The sequence below is a fragment of the Vanellus vanellus genome, assembly GCF_965231255.1.
Source record: "Vanellus vanellus genome assembly, chromosome: 25".
In the NCBI taxonomy this organism is placed as follows: domain Eukaryota; kingdom Metazoa; phylum Chordata; class Aves; order Charadriiformes; family Charadriidae; genus Vanellus; species Vanellus vanellus.
The window spans coordinates 1,502,336-1,527,334 of NC_138930.1; the positions used below are offsets into that span (position 1 = coordinate 1,502,336).

Sequence of the window (24,999 nt, forward strand, 5' to 3'; positions counted from 1 at the left end):
CCCCAGTTTCCATTCTGAGCTGTACTTTGGTAGTATTCTTTTTTTTTTTCCTTAGTAAGCAAAAAAAAATGCGACAACTAGGTCTGAGAATTCAGACGTAAATGAACGGTTCCCCACAACGATGATGAAAAAACTCTATAGAAAAAACACCAACCCCAAACTACCTCAAAGTTAAGATTAACCAAGTCTTCCTCACTGTTACAGCTGGAATGCCATTTACAGAAATCCTCAGAATACAAAAATTAGCAAAGTCACCCTTTACATGAACTGGAAAAGCCGTCCAAGTCGACTGCGCTATAAAAATAAAAGGTTCAACCGGGCCACTCGTCGTGTTTCTGAGCAAAGGACTGCAATCTCGCCGAGGCTCAGCAATCAAACAGATAATAAATTAGGTTATAAAAAAAATAAAATAAAATAAAATAAAACAAAACCAAAAAACCACACAGCTCCCAAATTGCAACACGGGTTTCAAATGAAAATCCGGGGTTTATTTCACAAGTTGCTAAAATCTAAGTACAATAGTCATTTTCATTATTACTGTATTATAAAATCTTGTAGTCGCAACGTCTCAAAGAAAGGTTATATGGCTTGCAAGAACCAAGGCTGCTCTAACCCTCTCCCCAGGAGAGGGGGAAGCAAGCAGCATCCGAGCAATGTCAAACCAGCTCATGCAGCAGTTTGCAGCGAAGCAGTGGAGGGTCGGGGAAACAGGACACGACGCCGGATACTCCACCTGAATGATACCGATTTACAGGTTCGGCTGTCGAGCAGCGCGGTCAGTCTCTTGTTCCGAGGGAGCCTGAAGTGAAATGGTCTTTGTCCAGGAGAGGGCCGACGCGGTGGCTTTCGGACAGCTCTGCGGCAGAACGGATAGCCCTTACGGAGGCAGGAATCCCCAACGCGACAGCAGGAGAAATAAACCAAAGGTTTGTTCTTAAAAGCAGGTCTGACCCCCCCTCCTTCAATTCCCAAACAATTTAACCTTTAGGGCGTAACACCATTTTGTGACTATTCCATCGAATTGAGCTTTTCGGTTTGCCTTTTTTTTTTTTTTTTTTTTGCGTGTTTTTCTGCAGGAAGGGGAAGATACAGATGGGGAGGAGGAGATTTGGAAAGACTGCAGCAAGTGTTTTAACAACTATCTAAACCTAACATGGTACCTTAACCAGCCCAGTTCAACACGACTCAACTGAATACGCAGTTTTGACCATAAAGGAAGAAGCAATTCTTCTGGCATTTAACACGTGTATACCACTCAAGTCTTTTCCCAGTGCATTTATCTAAAACTTTGCAGAAACATATATGCAATAAATATATCCTTTAAGTTACCTGCAACACTCCCAAGAACCACAGATTAAAGCTACGCCGAAATTGGTTTGAATCCCGACAGCCAAATATGCGTGTGATGTTTTCTGTTCACTTACAAAGCCTTCAAAATAATTCTACCCCAATACTTAAGTTAATAATTATGGGGCTTTATCGTACACTAAACGAAAGCAGATTGCGGTCTAACATTGCTGAGGGAGCAACGTTTGTAAGAGAGTATAGGCAGACTCGTTTTTACTGTCAGCTCAGAATCTTAAAATAGGTCTTCTCAATTATTTTAAGGCTTATTTTAAGTCTCCCTTATCCACTGTGCTGAAATTCAAGTTTACAGGCTGCTGCACTGAACTGGCGGTATCCAAAAAGGTTTTGACGTAGCTTTTAAAACAGGCGAGTTTAATACTTCTGCCCCTCTTTCCATTCCCCTTTTCTCCAGCATCAGCTGAAGCTAAAGCTACCCCAAAACACTGGAAAGAAATTGTGAAGTTGTCCAGGCTTCCCAAAAAGGTGTCTGAATTTTAGTTTGAGAAGTTTTGCTTGTTCTTTTTAAACAAATGCACTCTTCCCAGGTGATTTAACAGTGCTAGTCATTTGCATCAATGATGAGATAATGCAGGCGTTTGTCAGAAGAGAGAAAAAAAAACCCAAAAAACTCCACACAGGTAAGGAACTGAAACTTTTTCATAATATTTCAAAGTGCAAAAATAAAATGCACTCAATTTCTCTCTCCACATCTCCCAATCCAAAATATCTCGGAATGAAAAGAAAAATTAAAAACTCAAACCAATTCCTCTCATCCCCATTTAGCTCTTAATATACATTTGTAAAACAAACAAAAAACAATGTCAAATTGAAATTCTAGGGCTTTATACAGCAACAAATACCATTTTGCAAAACTAGGTCTTCTATACTACCGAACAGTTTTCAAAGTATCTAAATACTGATATTCACACAACAGAAGAGGGGCTAAAATGAACAACTTTTTCACTATGCAATAGTTAGATCTGAAGGGGGACAACCCTATACAGTTATTGGTTCAAAGTTAGATCTAACAGCAACTGCTAAGAAAATAGATTCAGCATAGACTGAATAGTAACCCCTCCCCCCCTTTTCTCTTATATATAGATATATAGATATATATATATAATTTTGCAAATAATTCTTATCAGCACTACTTCTAGTACTGATATGCAACATAAGTAGTAAGGCATGTATTTCTGCCACTTGAATTCAACTTTAATTTGGGAGAAGCACAGGGAAGAAGGAGGGAAGATGACGAGAAGAAAAAAACAAAACCGGACCTGATGGATTTGGGTTTAACCTGTGGAATCCCCAAAATATATTAAAACCACGTAGAAACCTGTCCTTAAAGCAGGGTTACCTAAAGCTCTATAAAAATGAAATACTGAAGTGATGGACAGAGGAGCATGCTTGGTACGCCTGGAAGAACGGAGCTCTAGAAGGATCAAGGTCGGCAGTCCTGCCCCCAACATGCCCAACGCGCGCTGGCACGGTCATGGGGCCACCGCAGCACGGACCGGGACCGGCCACTTGTCGGCGGGTACGGGCAGAGGAAGGAGCCTGAGACCTGATGGCAGCCTCCCGGTCCCCTGCTCCCTCCCCTCGCCCTTTCTGATTGCGTGCAGCTTCTGGAATTCCTATTATTTTTTTTTTTTCTTATTTTTGAGTAAAATTGCTCAAAACAACAACAACAAAAAAAACCCTCCAAAAAGAAAATAATCAAAAACAGTTTCACTTTTAAGTCTCTGGGAACATATGAAAGGCCCAACTGCTCTTCGCTGAGTTAGAAAGACTGAACAAAGGTGTTTGTCTATTCAGTAAATTAGATTTTAGACTACCAACAGTTCAAAGTCTATTCAAAACAGAATCCAACAAAAGTGAGAGACTCCTGCACTGGTTCCCACCTACCAGACAAGTTTTGGTGGCAGCCAGTCCCTTAGAAAAAAAAACAAAACCCATACTCAACTGGAATTTGAGTTTGCACTTATTTATCATTAGCTCATCATCAGAAGATTTGGAAACATTATAATCTGTAGACTGCCTTCCCGGCTGGAGGAGGGGCAGGGAAGAAAAGCAAACATGAACTCGGCTCACTAAATGCATCTGCAAGATGGGGTTGAAGTTCCTCTCTCCTTGAACTGACATCCATGCTCGAGCGCGAACGAACACCACGTTCCTGGCGAATGGGTAGTTATTAATAGAGAAACTGAAGGCAGAGAGTCGTTTAGTCCTCCTTTTGTGCTGGTGACAAAAAAAATCCAAACTAAATACATACAGCCAAAAAAAAAAAAAAAAGAAAGAATTCTTCCCCTTCCCTGACAGCCTTCACCATCAGTCAATCAGAAGAATCTGAGAACCAAACGAGCTGAAGTCTTTCCCACCCACGTGGTGTCATTTTCTCATAGCAGGGACAGCAGCACTCGATGGGATGAGGAGTGGTCTTCTTGCATCCTATAAAGCCTGGGGCATATCCAGCTGGGATTAAAGCAGATTCCACTGTAATGTGGTATAAAAAGGATGGCAGAAACAGGAAAGTCTTCCTCTTGGGCATTCCTCTGTATTATTTCCACGTGGCGGACTGTGGGATGGACCGTGGGGGAATCATATCCAGGAGATATTCACGCTGGCGGTCTACTGCTGAAGACGACTTGTGCACAGCTAAACTAGGATTAACAAAAGGTAAAGCCCCACCTGAGGAGATATAAAAGAGAAGAGAGAACAAGTGTCACCGTATGATAAAAACAGGAGACAAAACAGTGGCAAAACCACACTACTCGCATTTCACCCACGTGAAAACGGACCATCCAAGCATGGATGATGTAAGCATGGGGCACTACTGGCCACCAAGGTCAGACACCTTCAGAAGACGAAAGCTTCCAAAATCATCTGAACAAACAGGAGCAAGATTTTGTACCAGAAATGAAGATTTGAGCAGGCTAGAGCTCTCGGCAATGAAATTACAATTAAAATGATAAATTAAGCTGTCAGGAATAAAAGTAAAGAGAAATCAATTCAATACTGGGCAAGAAAGTAGGTCACAAAAGAGCTAGTTGCTACGGTGTTCTCTTCCTGGAGATCCTAATCATCATTTAAGAAAAGAAACAACTCTTCTCAAGCCAGATTCTTATCTCTATATAAAAAAGTTTAGATCAGAATTTGCAATTTCCATTTGTTCAAAGAAACAACTTAAGTTATTTCAATTCCTGAGGAACGCTGGGAGCGTGCACCGTAGCCTTACCTAGAGCAGAACCATCTATTTACCGTACGTTGCTTTCAGCAAAGAGAAAACACCAGTCACAATTTAAGGACTGAATTAAACTCCCAGAAACGAACGAGAAATTCCTGCAGCGTGGCACTGGCTGCACCTACAGACTCAGCGATGAACCTTCTGACGTTACACCTATTTAGTCTACTTAAAAACTACTGCTTTACACATTTATATTTGGCAGCACCACCTGATTGCCCCTTTTGATGAACGTAAACCCCACTGAAAGCAAGTGCCAACACCAATACTAAGAGCAGAGCCTCGGTACCGTCAGGCTTTCATGCAGGAAGTGCCGAAGAGAAAGCATCCTTACCCAAAGAACTATGATTGTTGGACAGAGTACAGCTAGTAAGTACAAAGAAAAGAAACTTTAGAGAAAAATCTACCTGTATTGATGGGAGTCTTCTTCCAGGCGGCAGCGCTGCCCTTGCTGACAGGTCTCTCAGCATGCTTACCTGGCCTACTCCCAAGTGCTGCTGCAGACGATGCATTCTGCAACTTGGGTGACTGGCTAAATGCATGCAACACTCCTCGGGGAGCTCCAGGAGGACCTCGAGACATCTGGCTAGAAGTCTGCCAAGAGAGCACAGGGTGAGACGGGCATAGCGGTCTTCTGCCTCTCAAGTGCAACAGCCTTGATGAACCTTTACCGCTCCTCTCTCCTCTCTTGGCTGCTGCCAAGTCTGCAACGCATTACTACAGTTTCAGGGCTGAAAACTTTCAAGACATCTCTACAACAAAATAAGAATCAGTTTTCTACTTCTGAAAGCACTTGTAAGGATGAGGAATTATAATCAACTGCAAAGCAGCAAAAAATGCGCTGGGTAAGCATGGCCATACACAGGCAGCACTCTACTTCCCTGTCCTAAATAACCAATACCTGGATTATTTCAACTCAAAGCAGCACTTAAGCAGCTTCTGTCTTCCCCCAAGTGAAAGGTGGTTTTACAAGGGGTGCGAGATCCAGTCCCTGCCACGGATGGTCGCTACCATCACCTTAAAACTTCACAAGCCACATTATGTGTTCTGGCTTAAACCATATTATTATTTTTTTCTGTCTTGGGTTAATTTGTTTGTGTGTATTTGGCACTGGAGCACCTTCTTCCATTTCATACATCCTAAAAACATTCAGGAACAGACTTTGCAAGCTATGAGTTAAACAGCCTGGACAATTACAATGAAACTGCATCGTTCTTCAGGTACAGAGAACGTAATTTGTACATTGGGTGCCCATTTGACAGAACAACACGTTCGCCAGCTTGGTTTTAAGCTCACACTCCAAGACAGGCACCGTAGAGCCAAAATGAAACAAGTTCACGCATCAGTTTCATGCCTGCATAGCAAACGCTCGTGCCTGGAGCTGCGGGACCCTCGCCCCATCGTCCCCCAGACAGGGCTTCTGGCGGACGGCGCCGTACCTGCTTGAGCGAGTGGTGCTGCACTATGGGGTCGGACTTGGTCTGTACAGGAGAGGCCGTCTGCTGCAGTATCCTCTGCTCAATCTCCTGCTCTTGCTGCAGCGCTTTTACGAAGGCAGCCTTCAGTCGGTTAGTGTGCTCAGCTTTCAAGGCCTTTTTCTGATTTGACGTCATGCAGGTTTCACACATAATGGTTCCGTTCTTCTCCTCCCTCCAACGGCAGGTGAAGTCAGTCTTACACTGAGCACACATATAGGGCTCACGAGATGATACAGGGACCGAAACTTTACCTGGAGAACACAACCAGGTTAGCTCAGCTCCATCTGTAGCTTCTATGAATGAATAATACTTGAGAAACCTCAAGAATATTTTAGCAGGAAAAAAAAAAGCGACAAAGCAAATCCTCCACCCTTAAGCTCCCTCAGACTGAAGCCTTTTGCATTGCTAAATCTTTCCAGTGGGTACTTCTTTAGATACTGGTTAGAGGATTCAGCAGTGATGGACAAACATGTGGCTCATAGGAGGTCAACAGCTCTGGGCAGAACTGGATGCACGTGAGAGAAATCTTTACAATCAGTGCCTAACCTATGAGAAATCAATTTTTTTTTTTTTTTTTTACAATTTTTTTAGATTTTTTTAGAATTTTAAATAAAACAGTTTGAAAATTATTAAAGGAATTGAATCCTAGATTCGACAGAGTATGACAATTTAATCCTGCAAAGCCTGAAACTCCTTGCTGCCTGCTACTGAGATAAAATCCAGGTGGGCAAGGTTCTCCCCCCGCCTTTGAGGAACACTTGTAATGTTATCTCACCTTGAGTTTCCAGCAAATTCTGCACAACTTCTTCCAATCCGACTAAGTAAATGAATTCGTTATTAGCCGCACTTGGCAGGAAGTTCATCTCTGGTGCAGGCGGCTTGGGAGGAGGGATCTCCAACAGCGTCTTCTCCAGCTGCTTCCGCAAGGCGAGCTTGGCGGCAGCTTGCCGGCTGGCCGGCGAGTCATTGGAGTTGACGATGGAAGCAGCGCTGGTCGTAGTAGCGTTAGCCTGAGCGGATGTCACGGTTGTACCTTTGATTGAAGTTGGCGAAGCCTGGGAGGAAACACGACACAGCTTAGTGACAAGCGCCAGATGGTTTGGTGCTTTTGAGACACGTGCTCTGCTCCCCCAAGAGGGACGGGAGGGAGGGAAGCAGCAGCGGCTCTGCTGCCACGCGGGGCCGTTTGTGCCCGGTGACGGCTGGCTGCTTGGGACTGGACCGACCTGCCTGCCGTTAAATCCTGTGTTTTGCAGGTGACCAAACAGACCACAATACATATGTTCACTGCAACACTGTACCCGTCATCTAACGCTCTAATTCTTTTTCTGAAGAATTTTTGTTTTTCTTGACTGATCACTTTTATAAGGCAGTTTTAGAAATTCTAAAGAAAAAAAAAACAAAAGGAGTTGTTTTCCTTATGATTTTGTCAAAGCACTGACTTTAAATTGTTTCCTTTATCTACAGCACTTGTACGCCAGTATCAGCGGTAGATGTTGAGTTGTTGCTTCAGTATGGCTTGGTGATTCAAGCAGGACCTTGTCCATTCTAATGGACACCTTCGTGTTTAAATACCAAATTTGAAATGAGGCACAACATTCAGTTCACTGAAATATGTATTTCTCCTCAATACTCTGCAATATTTTTCTTCATTCCTATGTACAGGAGGTGAATGTGAGCAGAGAAAGGGACTGCACAGGAAGAACGAGGAGCAGGATAGCTGCAGTAATAGGCAACCACATCACTTAGAGGACAGCAAGCTACACCAATTAGATGCAATAATCCAGTGATCAATAACTACAACGGTTCATCTGCATTCCTCAATGTTATGTTCGGCACAAATTATCTTGCGGAACTCACCTGCGGGATGTTGACGAGCAGGCTGGTGTTGGGGACGTTGGCGACGCGGATCAGACCCTGCTGGATAATTCGCTGCCCCTGAATTTGTACGCTGGGGACCGATGCCCGCGGTGCCAGCAGCAGCGGAGGCGGCCCCGTGCTGGAGTGCTGTCGGATGTTGTGGATTTGCTGGGAAGACACAGAAATGGGCTGATGCAATGGTGCCATGAAGGATGGGGAGGATTAGATAGCGGGAGGTAAGTGGTGGGAGTTGAATGGGATGACGTGATACAATGGAAGTGAGGCAAGGCAGGGAACGCAAAGAAAGCGTGATAATTAACATCCGTGTCAAAATGCGATGTTTTCCCCTTTCCCTCTGTCAAAACGGAACAAGCACAATGTAACATGAAAACAGATGCTCCTATGTGAGGCCATCACATTACAGCCAAAACAGCTGTACCAAAAAAATAAATAAATTAAAAATCTAAGTTTCCCAGTCAAACTTCTTTCAAAATGTATAGTTGTTAAGCCTGTTTCATTTTAAAGGCATTAGGAAAGCTATTTCTCAGAATGAGTTTTTCCTCCGTAATCAGAACAGGAAGAAAATGAAATACCCAATCTCTACCTTCCTCCCTAATGCTGGCTATGCAACAGATAAAAGCAGACCTTCTACTGCAAAATAAATCCCCATTTAACAAGGAAATATTTTTTTTTTTCTGGTATCCCACGGAAGTCATAATTTTCGAAAACCGTATCAAATTGAACATTGCTTTCCTACGCCTTTAGTGACACCACTATTTTCTGTTACAGGTGATAAAGACCCCGCAAAGCAGCACTTTCAGACTTCTAGTCGCCTATCTCATTTCAGCAGCTCTTATTCAATTGCAAGACAGATACAATGAGGAAAAAAAAGTGAGTTTTAGCATTTGAAAAGGTGAAATTGATATGACAGAAAGAATAATGAGGGGGGAAAAAAATGGAAGAACGAGGGATTGTGTTTCATTTCCTCTGCTGCCGCTCTCCTAAAAAGCGGGCGAAGCTGGAAGCCTGTAAATTAACTTTCATAATGAAGGCAAACAACCTGCTCTGGCGCAGCTAAGGGAAGCAGCTATGCAGGTAAGGCAGTATCCTGCATCACCACAGGACTTCCTCATGCTTCACTGGAAGCGTTATGGGACAGCACAATACACAGAACTGCAATGATGCAGGACCTTTCAGCAGCAATACATCCAGCCATATTAAGAAATTCCAGCAAGAACTTCACAGGTTCCCTCCTGACGAGCAGAAAGATGACTAAGGAAAGAGTTAAGACGCATTAAGGAAAAACAGAGCGGATCTACCACAAGGCAAATACTTACCTGTGCTCCTCTGACAAGAGGTGGCATTACTATCTGCGTGTTTTGCTGAGTTCCTAATTTTGAAGAAGTCTGCTGCCCTCCACGGACCAAGGGAGGAGGAATAACAGTGCCTGGTATACGTGTAGAAGAGGTCTGCAAAACAGAAAATAGTTTACTCGCACTGTTTTGTTCTGGTATACTTATGCGCACGCTCTCTTCTGCTGCTTAGTGTGCCGATAAAGCAGTCTCTGAAATCTTACGCAGCAATACAGACATATGTGAGGACGCGATGGCGGTCTGGCTACGCGCTCAGGGACTGTTCTCTCTCAGCCTGCACAGAAGTCAAAAGTTGAAGAGCAGTCCCGAACAACATTTTCATCTGCCCTCCCACCGCTGAAATTCAGTCTCTCAAGAACTGCTGTCGCACCACAGAGACACGCCACGACCCCCGCGGGAGAGCAGGGGCTACACGAGCGCAGCTCTCCTCTCTGGCTCATGTGATGGATGCAGTGACTGTCTTGAGCCAATGAAAGACTGCACGACAAGAGATGGTGGGGCTGGCTTCAGTGCAGTTAGTGTCCAAAAAAAAGAGGGGAAAAAGTGTATTTGGGGGAGGGGAGTAAGAGAACAGGGAAATACAAATTGCTGTCTTCAAGGAGAAGCACAGGGCAGAGAGAAGTTGGAGATGCAGGAACCCGGGGAGGTGAGCAGAGTGGGCATGTGCACGTATGTGGGAAGGAAAAAACGAGACAGGAGAAGGGGAAAGCTTTAGAAAAGCAAAAAAGAAAAGGAGTCAGGCTAAAGAAATTTGAAAAATTGCTACCCGTGCTTTTTGGGCTGCAGACTGCATTAAATCCTCAAAGTTTCTCATGACACTATAAAAGGTGATACGGTTTCATGTGTTGCATTCCTGCAGACCACTAACGCTACGCAATTGAGCCTGAGAAGCACTCACCGCTCAAGAGCAACAAACCTCTCCATCCTGTTCATGTGGCTTTACACATCTCGCCACCTTCCTCACTCAAGCCCCAAGCTGACCATCATCTGTGAATGAAGACTTGTAAAAACACTGAAACTCCCACTTCCCTGAGTTACCACGTGTGCACATATTTAGGCAGGTGGGAAGTTTTATCCGCTTGTTATGCCTTTCAACTGAAGACCAAATGTTAACTCAACTCCTACACACAGGAATTAGTAGAGTTTTTAGAGGCAAGCAAAAGCAGATGGAGGTTAGATTAATTTGCCCAAACACCGCAAATTAGACAGAATAACTTCAATTCTGGATTCTTAGCTCCCAGCTCTCTGCTCTGTCCAACCGAAGTCTCACTGTTTGTTTGCTGAAGATTTAACTCGTGGTCCAGTTCCTCTGAAAGTGCTGTCTTCAGTGAAGGCAACTTGCCTCAAGGAAGAGATTACTCCAACTGACAGATTGCTTTAGGTTTTGTGAACGTTTCCTAAATGGAGAGCAAATTCACCCCTTCCCTCGAGTACAGCATTCAAGGGGATTTTGAAATGGAGAGTTGCCATTTTCCAAGTGAAAGTATTTTGTGCTGAAGCAGTTTTGAAATTTGTTTCAAATTAGCCCAAGGTAAATAACCAGAAATGTTTTAAATCCAAAAGCAAAACAAGATACTACTACACTCAAGAGGAAGATTAGGTTGACAGATGTCAATTGCCTCTGCTTCCCCCCCCGCCAAGGCTTTCCAACATTTCATTTAATTTAGTCTGAACCAAGACCATTCCTACCATCGTGTGCCATTCAGCCACCAAGCCAAAAAAGAAAAACGTATGATTCACTCAGCTCTTACAGTTAATCATACCGAGGGCACAATTAAGTCTCTTGAGGGTACGGCAACAGGCTGCCACAATATTTCTGTGACATAACTCTGTGGCATCCTCTTTCGCCAAAGGTCGTTAGTACTAGTATGGATGTATTTACCAGCAGAGTGGATCAGGATGATCAGCCACTGAAAAATAAGCTTATGAGGGTTATTTGCGTGTGACGTCCTACTTCTATCTCCCACCCCAATCGTTCTTAAAAAGTTTATAGTGGGGTTTCGGGAGTTAGAAAAAAAAAAACAAACACAAAACCTCCACCTGACTCCAGGCCATTAATGTGATGGGATTGTCCTTTCCTGTACTGTGCACCTTCTTCTCTGCTCCGTGCCCTAAACCTGGCAGCCTGGCCCACCCCACTGACCTGGAGGGACGGCTTGCCAGCAGGAACGCTCTGCGGTCCCCGCACCAAGGGCGGAGGGGTGGCCACAGCACTCCCAGAGGAACCAGCAGGCTGGAAGAGGAAAAACCAGAAAGAAAGCAGACGAGTGTAAGGGTGTAAGCAGAATTACAGAAGCTAAGGGAATAAAAGCGTTTTTACCTCCTTGTGCCTCAGTAAGAGAATCTTCAAAGACTGTGGTTCCCCCCCGCCCCCCCATCCCTTTCTTCCTCCAAGCATCTCAACATGCGTATTTAAATGAAGAAATTATTAGGTAAGTATAGATAAGATTACACCAGGAAAATAAAAGAGCCTATACACCAAAAGCAGAGCAATGTGGAAATCTATTTCAGCAATCTCAGCTTAGAGCCCTCTTCAGTCTTATCCTCCATCACTACTAGTCTCAACTAATTAGGTTCAGGCATAATGCAAAGTGAAAAATAAGTTTAGGAAAAAGACTTCAGATATTAAGTAGTTTAGGATATGCCGTTTCACCCTAGTTAGTTCAAACACCCAGAGCTCATCGCTCAGCGTTCAGCAGTGAGTTGAGTGATGCAGGTACTTGCATTAGTTTTAATCCCATCTCCAGAAGCATTCAGTAGTCTGGGAGAAAGACGCCAATAAACCAACCAAAAGCAGCCAAGAGAGCTGTATTAACATCCACCTGCACCGTGAAGTGCTCTTAAATCTACACATCGCCCCCATCACAAAATCCATCAAGTCGGCATCACATGCTGTAAAATAAAATCGTTTAGTTGCCATTGTTACTTGAAATTTAGCCTGTGCCTCGGTAGCAGCGCGTGGGGCGTTCGCACTCCCCCTCGCCTCCCAACCTCCTCTGCTCTTCTCCTGCCACCTCCACCTCTACCCTTCAGCGCCAGCGTAACGGCACAGGTAGAGAGCAGACTGGGCTACTGCTCTGACAAAAAGGTAGATTTTTTTTTTTCCTGGGTTAGTTTCTGATGCAAACAGCTCTCCTCCCAGCACGCTGGATATCGCGCGTAGTTGTGTGAGACGAGGGGTGAGGAGGAAAGAGAAGGAAGGGAAGGGAGCTCAGGGTGGGAGGGCTGAACCATTCCTTCCAGAGGCTGCCTGGATTTTTTTTGGATGATGAAAGCATGCAGCTGACTGCACCTTTACTTCACCTGGTAAGACCTGGAATCCAGACCTGGGCTTCTGCCACGCAGCACAAAACGCAGCCCTCGGCCAGACCCCAGCGCAGGGGGTTCAAACACTTCAATTCTACCCGTCAGCGCATTTATTATGTGCAAGAATCTCCTCCACATGTATTTCAGCAATCTCTATGCGGCATTAAGGACAGGACGGAGAGTTTAATAATTGGAAGTATATCACATTCATAAATGCATTTCAGTTTTAACAAAAAAGTCTTCAGCTTTTGAATACGGTTGATAGGATAAACGGTCTTGTCATTTGGTCTTGGCAAGACAAAAAAAGGAATTCCACAAAAAGGAATGGTTAACAGGATAAGCCACTATAAACTTCATAAAGATTTTATGAAAAGTGAGATATGCATTATTTGAAAGCTATCTTATGTTCCACAGGTTATGACAACCACCACAGTTATTTAAATTTCCCGCCTCCATTTCAAAAGATGAGAGAAGCATCTGTAGGAACATCAATACCTTCTGAGTAGTGGTCTCCTTCTGGATTTGACTTTGCCGTAGCTTTTTCAATAAAACAAGCTTTGCTTCTTCTAACCGTAACTCTTCTTTTAGTTGTTTAATCATTCTCTCACGCTCCTCTGGACTGCTTTTCTGCAGGGCCAGGTAAGGCAAAAGAGGATGGGAAAACAGGGAGGGGGGAGAGGGAAAAGACAGATACCAGTTATGACAAGAACTTACAGAGTTATAATTGTCATGTATGTCTTCATATCACTGACATGCCTGCAATATACAGACACATACCGAGTATGGAGAAAGAACTCAAACGCAAAAAAAAAAAAAAAAAGTTTTTGAAGTGCTTTCACTAGCAAAACGAGTACACAAAGTGAAATGAGGAGTCAGACAACAAATCTGTGTTATGCCATGTGAGTAAGGGACACTGCGTCCACTAAAAAGCCAGTTCTGTGAAAGGTGCACTTTCGAAGCATATAAAAATCAAGGAGTTAAAAGCCTGAAAAGAATAAAAAAGGGCATCAGCCTTTAACAGTTTCAAGATTCCTCACGCGCAAATCCATCTTTATAAAACCACATATCCACCTGACAATGCGATCACAGGTGCCTCTGTAGGAACAAGTGGTGTGTTTCCTTCTTTCTAGACGGCACAACTTAAATTGTGTCAAGACAAGACGACTCACCATGAGTGCCTCCGTGTTGGTCTCTTTTAATGCTATTTTTGTTAAACCATTCATTCTAGGGCTAGAAGGTTCATTGTCGGATAACACTATAACGTCCGGTGAGGGGACTCTCTTTTCTCGCTTTATTTCACTGCAAAGCAAAAGAAAAATACAGAGAATGAGTTAATGAAAGCAAGCAAACAACTACTTCATGCTGCAAAGTAACGTTACTTACAACCTTCTGCTGGATTAATCCCAAATCTCTTGAATTCTGAATAAACCCAACGAGGACAAGCGCAATCAATTTCTGCTCTCCTTGTGGATATTAAGCTCCCCAGTACAAAAGCGCGCCATGAGGCAGGGTGCACCCACAGCACACACCAATGGTGAATGCCTTCAAATTAGAAGCTTTTCCATCAGCCACTTCACCCCCCTTAGAAGACACAGAGGCTTTCCAGGGCTCTGCTTGCACCAGGGGAAGACCACAACCCACCCCTAATCCAGGGACAAACCGGTCACTTGCTGCTCCTCTTTACTGTGCTGAAAGGCAAAACCATACACCCTTCTATGGAACTTAATGCAAATTCTTTTAAGTTACTGAATCTGAAGGAAACCGAACACAAACAATTCACAGCTATTCACTTACCCAAGTTTAAGTACTTTATGGCATTAACCGCTTTCTACACCAACACTACTGAATTATTTTCTGCTATTAACAGCAGAAACCTGTAACAGTCTCAGCAGACACACACATCCACACAGCTTCACCGAAAACCACTGAGACACGTCCAGATGCATATTAACTCTTTATTTGGCTTTAACGCTCAGTGTCTTGACTGAAGGCTGCACCGTCCACCCAAATTCCTGACAATAAATCCCCTCTCGGCTCCACCGTCTAGGATGATCATACGAGAACAGAATCTTAAACTTCGTGAACCAAAAGGGACAGAGATGACACGATGTGACACACGCCAGTGCCTCTCCTCTGCTGCCCAGGCTGGTAACTGTCACATCACCCTCGGTGTCCAGGATTTGGGATTTCAAACTATGAAGCATAAGGATTTCAGAGCCAGGTTTGCAGCGTGGCATTGCCGGGAGGTTTAGCAGGAGCTTCACAGGAAGGGGACAGCAAAGTCTTCCGCTTTGCCCAGGAAATGACAGCGCTCGAGAAAGGGACGACAGCAAGAATTTTAGGAGAACTGTCCTGGTTTGAGGTGCAACAGAAGCAATTACACAAGTAATTGTTTTTCTTCTAACCCAAGGCCAGAAGCAGGAACAGTAGTTTACAGTGAGAACCTTCCGGTTATGCATTAAACAAAACGCGTAAAGAATTAGTATCAAGTAGAATGAAGCAAATATTTAAGCGTGGCTTGTGTTATTCACAAATAAGAGATGCGGTGTGTGCGCTTTGTACTTTTAAATATCAGGCAATTACTTCTTAGACTAAACAACAATTTCTAGGCTTAACCGATAACCCCACATTTATCAGGAATCCAACAATTAACAGAAATTAATCCTTATTATCTTATTTAGTGATGCAAAAGATATTCACACTGAATAACGGCACTGAAAAGCTGTGTACCCCGGTAAGCTCTACGAAACACACACTAACACAGCAGGTCAAATGGTATTTTGGATACTGCAAAACCAGCCTCAAATACTGCAAACCCCAACTTTTAAAATAGAATTTCCATGCTGGTGGAAAAAAATAAAGAAAAAAGTAGAGGAGTGTCCTGTAGAGGGCACAGCGAGCCAGGGAACTCCGAGTCACTTAAACTCCGAGGTTGTTTCAGAAGTACCAGCGGCACAGGTGAAGCATTTCCAGCTTTGTCCTGTATCTGAAGGCATCAAACTGGCTCAGGTCGCTCTCAGTGGGGGAACAACCGTGTCGGGCTGAGCTCCCGCCGGCTCGGTGCACCTCTCCGGCAGGGAACGCGCCGAGCTCCTCACCGCCGAGTCCTGCCCAGGCGACAGCCCCAGCAGCCCCGTGGCGAGAACCCAGACTCAACTGGAGTCAAGCGCTGGCCGTTCCACCCCAAACTTTAAGCTTAAATCTCTCAGGAAAAGCACGGGTGGTGGATTTATCTAAAAGGGCGAGACTCGCACGAAGGCGGGGGTGCGAGCGGCCGGCGTTGGCAAGCTGAGGCAGCCCCCTCCCGAGGCACAAGGGCTCTCCTCCACCCGAGAGCCAGCCCGCAGGGAGGGCGGCTGCGGCGCCGACACATCGCAGCCCGAACGAAGGCGGCGACGCAAATCCGAGGTGCGGCGAAGGGTTTTACTCGGCTCCAGCCGGCGACTGCCCACCGGCGAGGCTTCGTCCCCGCTGCGAGCGGCGGCGAGAGCAGTGCTCCACGGGGAGCTTGGCGGGACCCGGGAGCTGCCAACGGGGCCATGTCGGAGCCGCCGCCGCCACGCTCCAGCCGGGCTCTTCTCCGGCCCGGGCGGCAGCTTCAAATGGCGGCACCGGGGCTCTCCCCTGCGGGGCCACCGCTGGGTCACGTGACAGGCCGGGCACGTGACCCGCCACGGCGAAAACCATGGCAACGGCCGGTCCCAGCCGGTGCGGCCCGGCCCGGCCTTCATTTTGTGAGGTGAGGTCGGGCTCAGGTGCCGGCGGAGGAAATGGAGCAGCCGTGCCCGGGGGTCCCCGCCAGCCCCTCCGGGACCCCAGCACCCGCGCCAAGGGTCGCTTGATGTTTTTCGAGAAAAAAAATGGAAAAAACGGGGGGAAAAAAAAATAAATAAATTAAAAAGTCACAGGACTGCATCATGGAGCCCTCCGAGTTTTATTTTCAGGCTGGATGAGGAAGGCCAGGCTGGAAGACGACGCTTGACAGCGCCCCGGGCTTTCCCGGGATACCACAGGGAGGGAAATCTTCATCCCAAATTCATAAAACGATGTGTGCTGGTAACAGAATGACAGAACATCTGCCCCAAAGTGCGACTGACAGACAGACATGTGCGTTCATCAGTGATCCGAATGCTCAACCTTTGAAAGAACAGAGCAAAATGGAGGGGGAGGAAGAGGAGGAGGGGGAGCGCATCCCACCAGCCAAGCCGGGACGCAGGGGCAGCGCCGGAGGGAGAGCGGCCGTTCCCCCTCCGGATCCACGGCTGAGCACTGGCAGCTGCTGCCAACGCTTCTCCTCGGCCCGGGCAGCGGGAGGGACGTCGGTCTGCCCGGCCAAGCCGTGACACCACACACCTTCTCCCAAGAGGGACCAAGAGCGGCTCCGCTGTGGAGCTCCGTCAGCCCGGCGCAGGGACCCCGGTTCTCTCCTTGTGCTTAGAAGAGAGCAACATGAAGAAGAGGTGTCTATGCGAGATACCACTGCTTTGCACAAAAAAAAAAAAAAAAAAAGCGAGCTGCCAAAGCCATTTTGTAGGACGACAATACGAAATCTGGAACTAGGAAATAAAACCTCACCCCGAAAGCTCTGCCATAAACCCCATCCCATACTCAGACTGTGGAGAAGGAGGAGAGGAGACCAGCACTACCCGTCTCTAGCCCGGTGGTACTTCATCTCAGGGCTGCCCCAAACCCTGCGATCTCTCTGCTTTGCAAGATACATTACGATATTCCCGACAACTACGCTATAAGACGCTGATCTAATAAAACTACATTAGAGAACACTCCACTCAGAGTTTAAAACTCACGTATTTCCACAAAATCAGTAGTCAGATCCATTTCAGACCATCTACCTACACCAATTTTGAGTCTGCTGACATGCAACCTCACAGAGCAAAACCCTTCTTGAAAGGGGGAGATTTTTTTTTTTTTTTTTTTAAGGCAACACATATTGATGACAGCGCCGAAGTCGACTCGTGTTCAGTATCACGGGGTTTATATCCTCAGCAGCGCGACCAACTGCACAGTGGATGAGGTGGCACAAGACTGAACTCCAGAAATGCAAATCAGAACTCTGCAAAACAATCTTCCCTCAAAAAGGAGTTTGCTTTACTCTTTTGTTAGCCTGTGTGTAAAGCAAAAACTCAAACCAGATGTTTCAAAATAAGAAAGACAATGGAAATATCACCACTTTCAGAAAAATACTGCCACCAGCAGTTAATAATTTGGGATAACTGCCCTGATACCATGACCTTTATCCTCTGAAGCCATCAGGCATATCCTTTAGCTAAATAAAGACATAGTTCTATTATTCTCCCTTCAGCTTTCATAAGTGGTGCTGTCTCAATCATTTGGACTCTACGCTAGAAGATGAAAGCAGGGTTGCTGCCCAGTTACGTACACCCATTTAAGCATTCACAGCAATAAAACACAATTTCACTGAGACCTTGCAGAAAGTTGGTGTAAGGAATCAAACGCAGACCTCCTAAGTCACCAAGTACCCTAAGAAAAAGGCCACGCTTCCTCCAATATCCTCTTTTAAAACCTCAGAGCACGAAGGACAGAGGCATCACGCCACTGAAGAGTTCTCCTTGGTGTCCTGGAGCATCCTGTAGCAATTCAGAGCACAACAGCTATTCCAGAAAAAACCCCAAACTAAACAAAAAAGCCACTTTCCCATGGGGACACCACGTATTTATTTGTTGATTTGAAGGAAAGAAGCGGGTCAGGTGGCCAAATCCAGCCTTGGAGGTTTGCTTCCACTTAGCTGGGCCACAGGAAGATTAATTAAATTTTTGTCCTGAAGATGACGCATCTGAGGTCTGAGGTATCTTGAGGTGGACTCAACTTTTCTAACAGATCCACCTTCCTGCGAGGGAGAAGTTTCAATGAAGTACAACCAAGGAAGACAAACTTTAAACTTAACACTAGTAAGAGAGAAAGAAACACTCAGGAACTACTGGCTCTGGTAGAGGGTTTGATTTCAGAGGATTCACGCTGCAGCTTACAGAGAGCTTCGCAACGTTAACAAAAGAGCTCCCATATTGCAACAAGCAGCCTTTGCATTTGTTCATACTCATCCAGATCCATTACACGAAAAAATAAGCTTCCTTTTGCAGACCAGATCTTATCCATGCTCTAAAATGCCCTTTCGATCGCTCTTAAAAAAAAAAAAAAAAAAAAAAAAATCAATGCGATGCTCACTTGGTTAAAGTTACAGAACTACTGACCCGAAACATGCCATCCCCCACCACAGCAGAGCCGCAGCCCCAGACAGCCCCGTCCTGCGGTGTCCCGACATACTCTGTCCCTCCGCAGGTAACCAGAGGAAGCATCACAACTGTTATTCAGAGTACAGCTTAATCTGCATTAGCAAATATGCAACAGTTTTGCCTCAGTCCATTCAACAATCTCTTGTATGCTCTCATCCAAAAATACTTGGCAAGGAAGGAAGACAAACAAGGAAAGAAAAGGCAATGCAGCGGGTATTTTTTTTTTTTCCTGGAGTTGTTACATCTACACGAATCAAAGAAGTTGCAATGGGTCTAGTGAATGTGGTGAGAAACTGAAGCAAAACAAACTTCAGCCCCTCCTCTGAGCATAAAGGAAGGAAACTTTAATCGAACTACATCTGCATTTGAAATAAAATATTGAAATTCCCCAAGAAACTTTGCCATCAACCTGTCCTTCAGTACAGCGCATAGCAGGAGGGACGGATACAGCGCACGTGAGCTGCCAAGGAGATGTGAGGTACGGGGCTCTGCCACGCTTCCGGGCGCAATGATGCGAAGAGAGGAGACCATTGCTCTTCACCATGAACACTGTGCCCAGCAAATTCCAGTAAAGCGGAGAGTCTGGTCAGCCAGCACAGGCTGCGTCCTGATGTGCTCAAGAACGTGTTAGAAATCAGAGTCAAATCCATTCATTTAGCAAATTTTAAATGTGATTTGGCCAGATTAAAGAAAAACAAAACAAAACAAAAACCCCAAAACCAACCCAAAATCCTTCAAAGCACCAAAATTTAGCATCCAAACCCTAACATGAAAATTCAGAGCACAGCCATTAGGCCAACTTTGATGCAATTTCAAAACAATTTCTATTAGATGTTCTTTTTAATTATCCCATGTAACAAGAGGAGAGAACATGATTACTCTGAGGTTCCAGAGCAGCGTAACATTTGTCAGGCACACAAATCACAACCAGTAAGGCCTAAAATCAAAGGAACTAAAGAGTTCAGGTAGGTTATTTGCCTGAGAGCACTAACTATAGGGATGCCTACAAACCCTCCACTCTCATCCTTCCTGGCAGTTTTCACATAAGCAACACGCAGTGGCTTAAGTCAGACCACTCGCATGCAGTTTCAAGAAGCAAGAGCTCAAAGCTGCGGGTGTATTTGGTACTTGTGTGTACCACACATCAGGAGACAATAGATGGGTGCAAGCAATTTTTGTGGAAAATAAACCAAATGTATCAAATGCAGACTTTTTGGCTTAGCCAGACTTGTATTGCAACTGGAAAAAAAAAATCAAGACTTGGCAGCTTAATCTGAGAAGACAACACAATACGTATGGTGGTTTTGGAAGGTGGGGTTTTTTTGTTTGTTTCTTGGGTTTTTTTTTTTTTTTTTTTTTTTTTTTTTTTTTTAAATAAGACCCTTAAACTGTTTTGGATCAAGCCACAATTAATACAGATAAGATAGTTCATATGCTGATTTATCACTCTTGGCAAATAGAGAAAATACAGGAAGAACTGCCTAAAAAGTTTTCCAGTTTGTTTTACAGAGGACATGTTCATCCCAAGATCGTTATCAAGACAAAGCAAGAACTGGGGATAGGTAGATAGAAGCCAACTCTTATATTTGTCCTTGCCTGTAAACACCCCCCACCTCTATTTATGAGCGAGGTTGTCCTAGAACTGGGATGACATTACACTGCTCCTGAAGGATCCCGATTCGTTTTTTGCTCCAGAAGAGAGGACAATCCATCCTCATAGACCTGCCCAGATGGTCAGTTACATGGCAGTGTCCAGGAAGATCACGTGTGGCCTCTGCCAAACCTACCTATGGGTACACCTGAAATCGCGACCTTAACCAGCACTGCGTATGCAACTAGTTTGTTTTGTATGGTTCAGGAAATAGAACTAGGAAAAAAAAAAAAACCTTGGAAAATGGTCAGAATGTGTAGTGGAGATAAAGGGAGCTGCACCTGGAGCACAATAAATGCAACGCAATGCAGCAGGCAGTACGCTCCAAGAACGGCTCCGGGAGAAAGCCCCAGCCTCAGCTGGAAGCAACTGATGCTCAAGGCAGGGCAAACGTGGTAGGAAAGTCACATATTTAAGGGGAAGGAAAGAATGGAGGAGAGAGGAAGAACAGAGGAAAGGGAAAGCAGAGCTTGAAAGCACGGTAAGACGTCAGGATTCAACCAGGTTTGACAGATGTCCTTTCCCTCCAGCACCCGTGTTGATGTAAATCCGTGTACTCGCAAGCAAAGCAATTTACGTTGCGCTATTTTACCATCCCACTGCAAACCAGACATGTCCTTATCAAGGGGGGAGGACTCTCCTTCATCCCATTCCTTCTCCGCAGTAGGTCCAGGGTAATTACACACCAGCTCCCAGTGCTGCAGAAACGCCAGGCAGAGGAGCAAGATTTCGGTTTGGCCTTGTGTGACCTCTCATCAAAGACTTCTACCACTACAGACTGTCTTCTGTTTCTTCTGGCATCAGAAAATGTGCTCAAACCAGGTCCTATTTTTAAATTTAACTTCAAGGTTTAGAAAAAAAAAAATTAAAAGAAATACATTTTTAAAGTTTAACGCAGAGATATGTTGCCAGGTTTGTATTTCAAATCTTGAAAATCAACTGATTTCAAAAAGATAATCCATTCAATCAGCTTTATGTCAGCTAAACTGTGATTATTGCTGGGCCACCTTTTCCAAGGAAAATATTATGTTTTCAGTTCTAAAAGCATTAAGGAAGTTAAAAAGCCAAAACACCATACATCACTAAGCATGTATTTTACCCAAGAAGTTTGCAGCAGTTCAGTCATTTTAAGCAACAGCTCTTTTTTCATCTCCGTAGAAAATCAGCTCAACTGTTTTCAAGACACAGGTCTTATGAAAGCTGCAAGCTAAATTCCTCTAAAGATCAAAGGTTTGGAAAGGTAAGTCCCACACTTACAAAAAAAAAAAAAAATCCTTATGAAATGAAGATCCACCTTTCCTACAAATGCCAACTGTATTCTTACATATGCAGGGATCAGACCCATCCAGAGACACGCTCCCCCTGTATCGCAGGCATCTCCAGACTCAGATTGCATTCGCTTGGAGGTATTTGCATCTGGAAGCTGCTCAGCACCACATTTATGCTCCAGGAGCGGAGCCCCACAGGGACCAAGGGCACCACCATGACGCAGGAGCGGAGCCCCACAGCCGGGGAAGCTGCCACCGTGCTTCCAAAAGTTTGCAGAAACATTCAGGCTCATTTTTTTTGTCATTTGAGATGACCCAGAGTTTAATTCCTCTCTATTACGAATTTTATACAAATATACATTATGAAAGGTGTTCCAATTTACAAATGGTATCTAAAGATTTTATCCAAAGCCTCATGAAATTCTTAATTATATTTATTAACTTCAGCGGAACTGGGATCAGACTGCCTCCTTATGCAAGCGTATTTTTTTGTACGGGGAAACCTCTTCTCCCTCCTTGAAGAAACTGAATACAACAATATCCTATTACCACCTGAAATAAGAACGCTGTACGGAGAGAGGACGTTCTCTCATCTCATCTAAATAGGCATTATTGTTCCAGATGCTCTCTGGGAAGTTAAGCGTACAGCCCCATGTTCATCACCCTGTTTGCGCGTCTTGCAACAGAGACGGACACCAACAGAGCAGAAAGACTGGCACAGATTTCAGAAATATTATAAATTCACAAAGAGCATATGCATGTGGGGGCAAGTACCGCAACAAAAGAGGTAGAATACCTGATTTTAATTTATTCAGTTTTTGGTATGAGCAATCTTTTTAGATACTCTTCAAAAAAGAGCATGCATACCTGTGTTAATTAGTAGGTAGCGATTACACCAAAAGACACCTTCAGAGATTTACTCCTAGTCAGCACAACGCAACTGCTTGACATGGAACTCATCCATTACCCCAATTAACTGCTTCTGTGCGAGACAGAAGCACCTTCTAAATATCACATTGAGCAATTTGTGTAATTGTCCCTTTGGCAGAATTTTTAGGAAGAAAGCTGAAAACCATCACCTTCCCTCCATCACGCTGACGGAAGAGGTCTTGTTTTACATATACTGAAGCAGTATTTGGAAAAAGCAATCAGGCTCCTGCAGTCTAAGTTGTTTCTCTTAGAAAGGCATCAAAAGTTGGAAAAAGTTTACAGAGGAATTGCCATGAAACATCAAAGATACCAATTTTCCTAGGAGCACCCGTAAGCGCCCCTCCTCCCAATAATTCCTGAGCAGTCGATAAGGATCTTGTGTTTTCAGTTTCACACCTCAACTCTGCACTGCTGTAATACCCGACATCCAAGCGAACACTGATTTGTTACTCCGAGAACTGTTCAAGCCGTTTTGCACAGACGGGCAGGTCGCAGTTCTTACGCATTACCAGTCCAGCATCAGCTGGTGGCGGAACCAGGAATAAACGGGGCTTTTAGACTTCCTGCTCAATATACCGGATCTTATTGCACTATAAAGTAAAAAGCCAGACCTTAAAGGGGCAACATCAGGGCCAAGGAATTTTTGACAAATTTTGTATCCCAGCACAGCCGGAGTCCAGGTTAGAAGCACGGTGGAAGATTTGGAATCTGGATTTGAAGCGATGCCCGTAAATCTGCATGTCAGAACCACCCAATTCACATGCGTATCTCATATACAAGTGAAAGGAAAAGCTTTACATTTTTGTAACAATAAACTTCTCCAAAGTGATACGGAACTTCGAACTTGTGCTTTCAGATGTCAAAATTCAGGCATCTTAAGGAGGCTGGACTTTCAAAAAAGTATTAAGAACTGGTTCTACAGAGAACTGCTGTAGACAGGTGCTTTCTTTTCAGAATACTTCTAGTGTCAAAATCCATAAGTTACTTCAAAAAGAGTCAGACTGATCCATACATACTGCTCTGTCAGGAAGAATCAAGTTGCAATTAAAACTCCTCTGTTTAGAGAATTAAAATCTATTATTTTTCCTGTATCACAGCTCAGTCAAAAAACCCCAAACCACTCTTCCTCACATAAATCTCAATCAGTAGCTCAAAGCGCATCCTCTTTGTAACTTGTACGTTTTTCTATTCAAGACTGCGTTTCTTTACTCAGCTGCTCATCACAGCTGCCGCTGCTGTCAAAGCTTGCGGAAGAAAAGTCAGTAAGGAAGTTATACAGAAGGAGCTGTTGAATCTCACGTGAAGAGCCAGAGCTGCAACACGCACATAAAATTTTAATTCTCGCTACCTTTACGATGCAGAGAACTTCCTCCTAGTGCCATCTGACCGCTGTTTACTGTGCTGGTATCCCAAACGTCACAGTGCAAGTGCAGCACGTAGGTCGGAACTCACCTTTTTGAGGTACTCATGTCCACAGGCTCGTCTCCCGTCTGAACCTCCACTTTAATGGTTGCTTTCACCTCTCCACTTTTTAATAATCCTTGCACTTTGCCAGCTCCAGGATCTGTTTTTATTTTCATGTCGCCTTCAGCACTTATATCCGCTCCTAATAGTCCTTTCTCCATTTTTATTTTTTTACTGTCCACATCGTTATGCGTTATCTCACGTTCTAACGCTCGTTTCTGACTCCGTGTCCTGCATGCTTCCTCTGTCATTGTGAGGCTCTGGGGAGAGAGGAGACACAAACGAGTTAAGTACACTGGAAAAATAGTGTGTTGGACAAAACACCTTAATTTCAAAACAGGGCAAAGTACAGCGGTTACCACAAAAAGAAGTTCAGAAAGAGCAATAAAAGTTTTGCCAGTGTGCTCACTTACCCTATCTTCAAATACATCTCAGTCTGAAGCTATTAAGCACCCGGCATCACTGTACTTACACTTTTTATGTTAGGCAAAAACAAACAAGCAAAAAGCAAAACAAGAACACACACACAAACCCCACTAAGCATAAACTACAATCACCAAGGAGAAAAAAAAAAAAAAAGCCCGCATTAGAGACCAGAATATACAAACCCCCACGACGAAAAAAAGTTTGGCTCTTTACCAAAAGGCGGGAAGAATGTATGTATTTGCCTCACATGCAAATAAACGCAATTACAAAATTCTAGATTAGGATCTCCCTGGGACTGCTGCCATGCCTTTCTGAGGACCTAAACCCAACTGCAAGTTTTGGGAAATCAGACACTATGGGGGAAAAGGACCACCACACCCTGCGTG

General features: G+C 44.5%; 1 protein-coding gene across 1 annotated transcript; it reads right to left on the bottom strand.

Annotated features, from left to right (window-relative positions):
- Nucleotides 1-466: 466 nt before the first annotated feature.
- On the bottom strand, nucleotides 467-24,444 carry GATAD2A (GATA zinc finger domain containing 2A). Its single transcript, XM_082495535.1, has 10 exons — nucleotides 24,176-24,444; nucleotides 13,775-13,904; nucleotides 13,101-13,232; nucleotides 11,443-11,532; nucleotides 9,264-9,395; nucleotides 7,927-8,094; nucleotides 6,842-7,121; nucleotides 6,028-6,317; nucleotides 4,996-5,182; nucleotides 467-4,035 (listed from the first exon to the last, which is right to left on the bottom strand). The coding sequence occupies exons 1-10, from the start codon at nucleotides 24,436-24,438 to the stop codon at nucleotides 3,905-3,907; spliced, it is 1,803 nt and encodes a 600-aa protein (XP_082351661.1). The 5' UTR covers nucleotides 24,439-24,444; the 3' UTR covers nucleotides 467-3,904.
- Nucleotides 24,445-24,999: the final 555 nt, after the last annotated feature.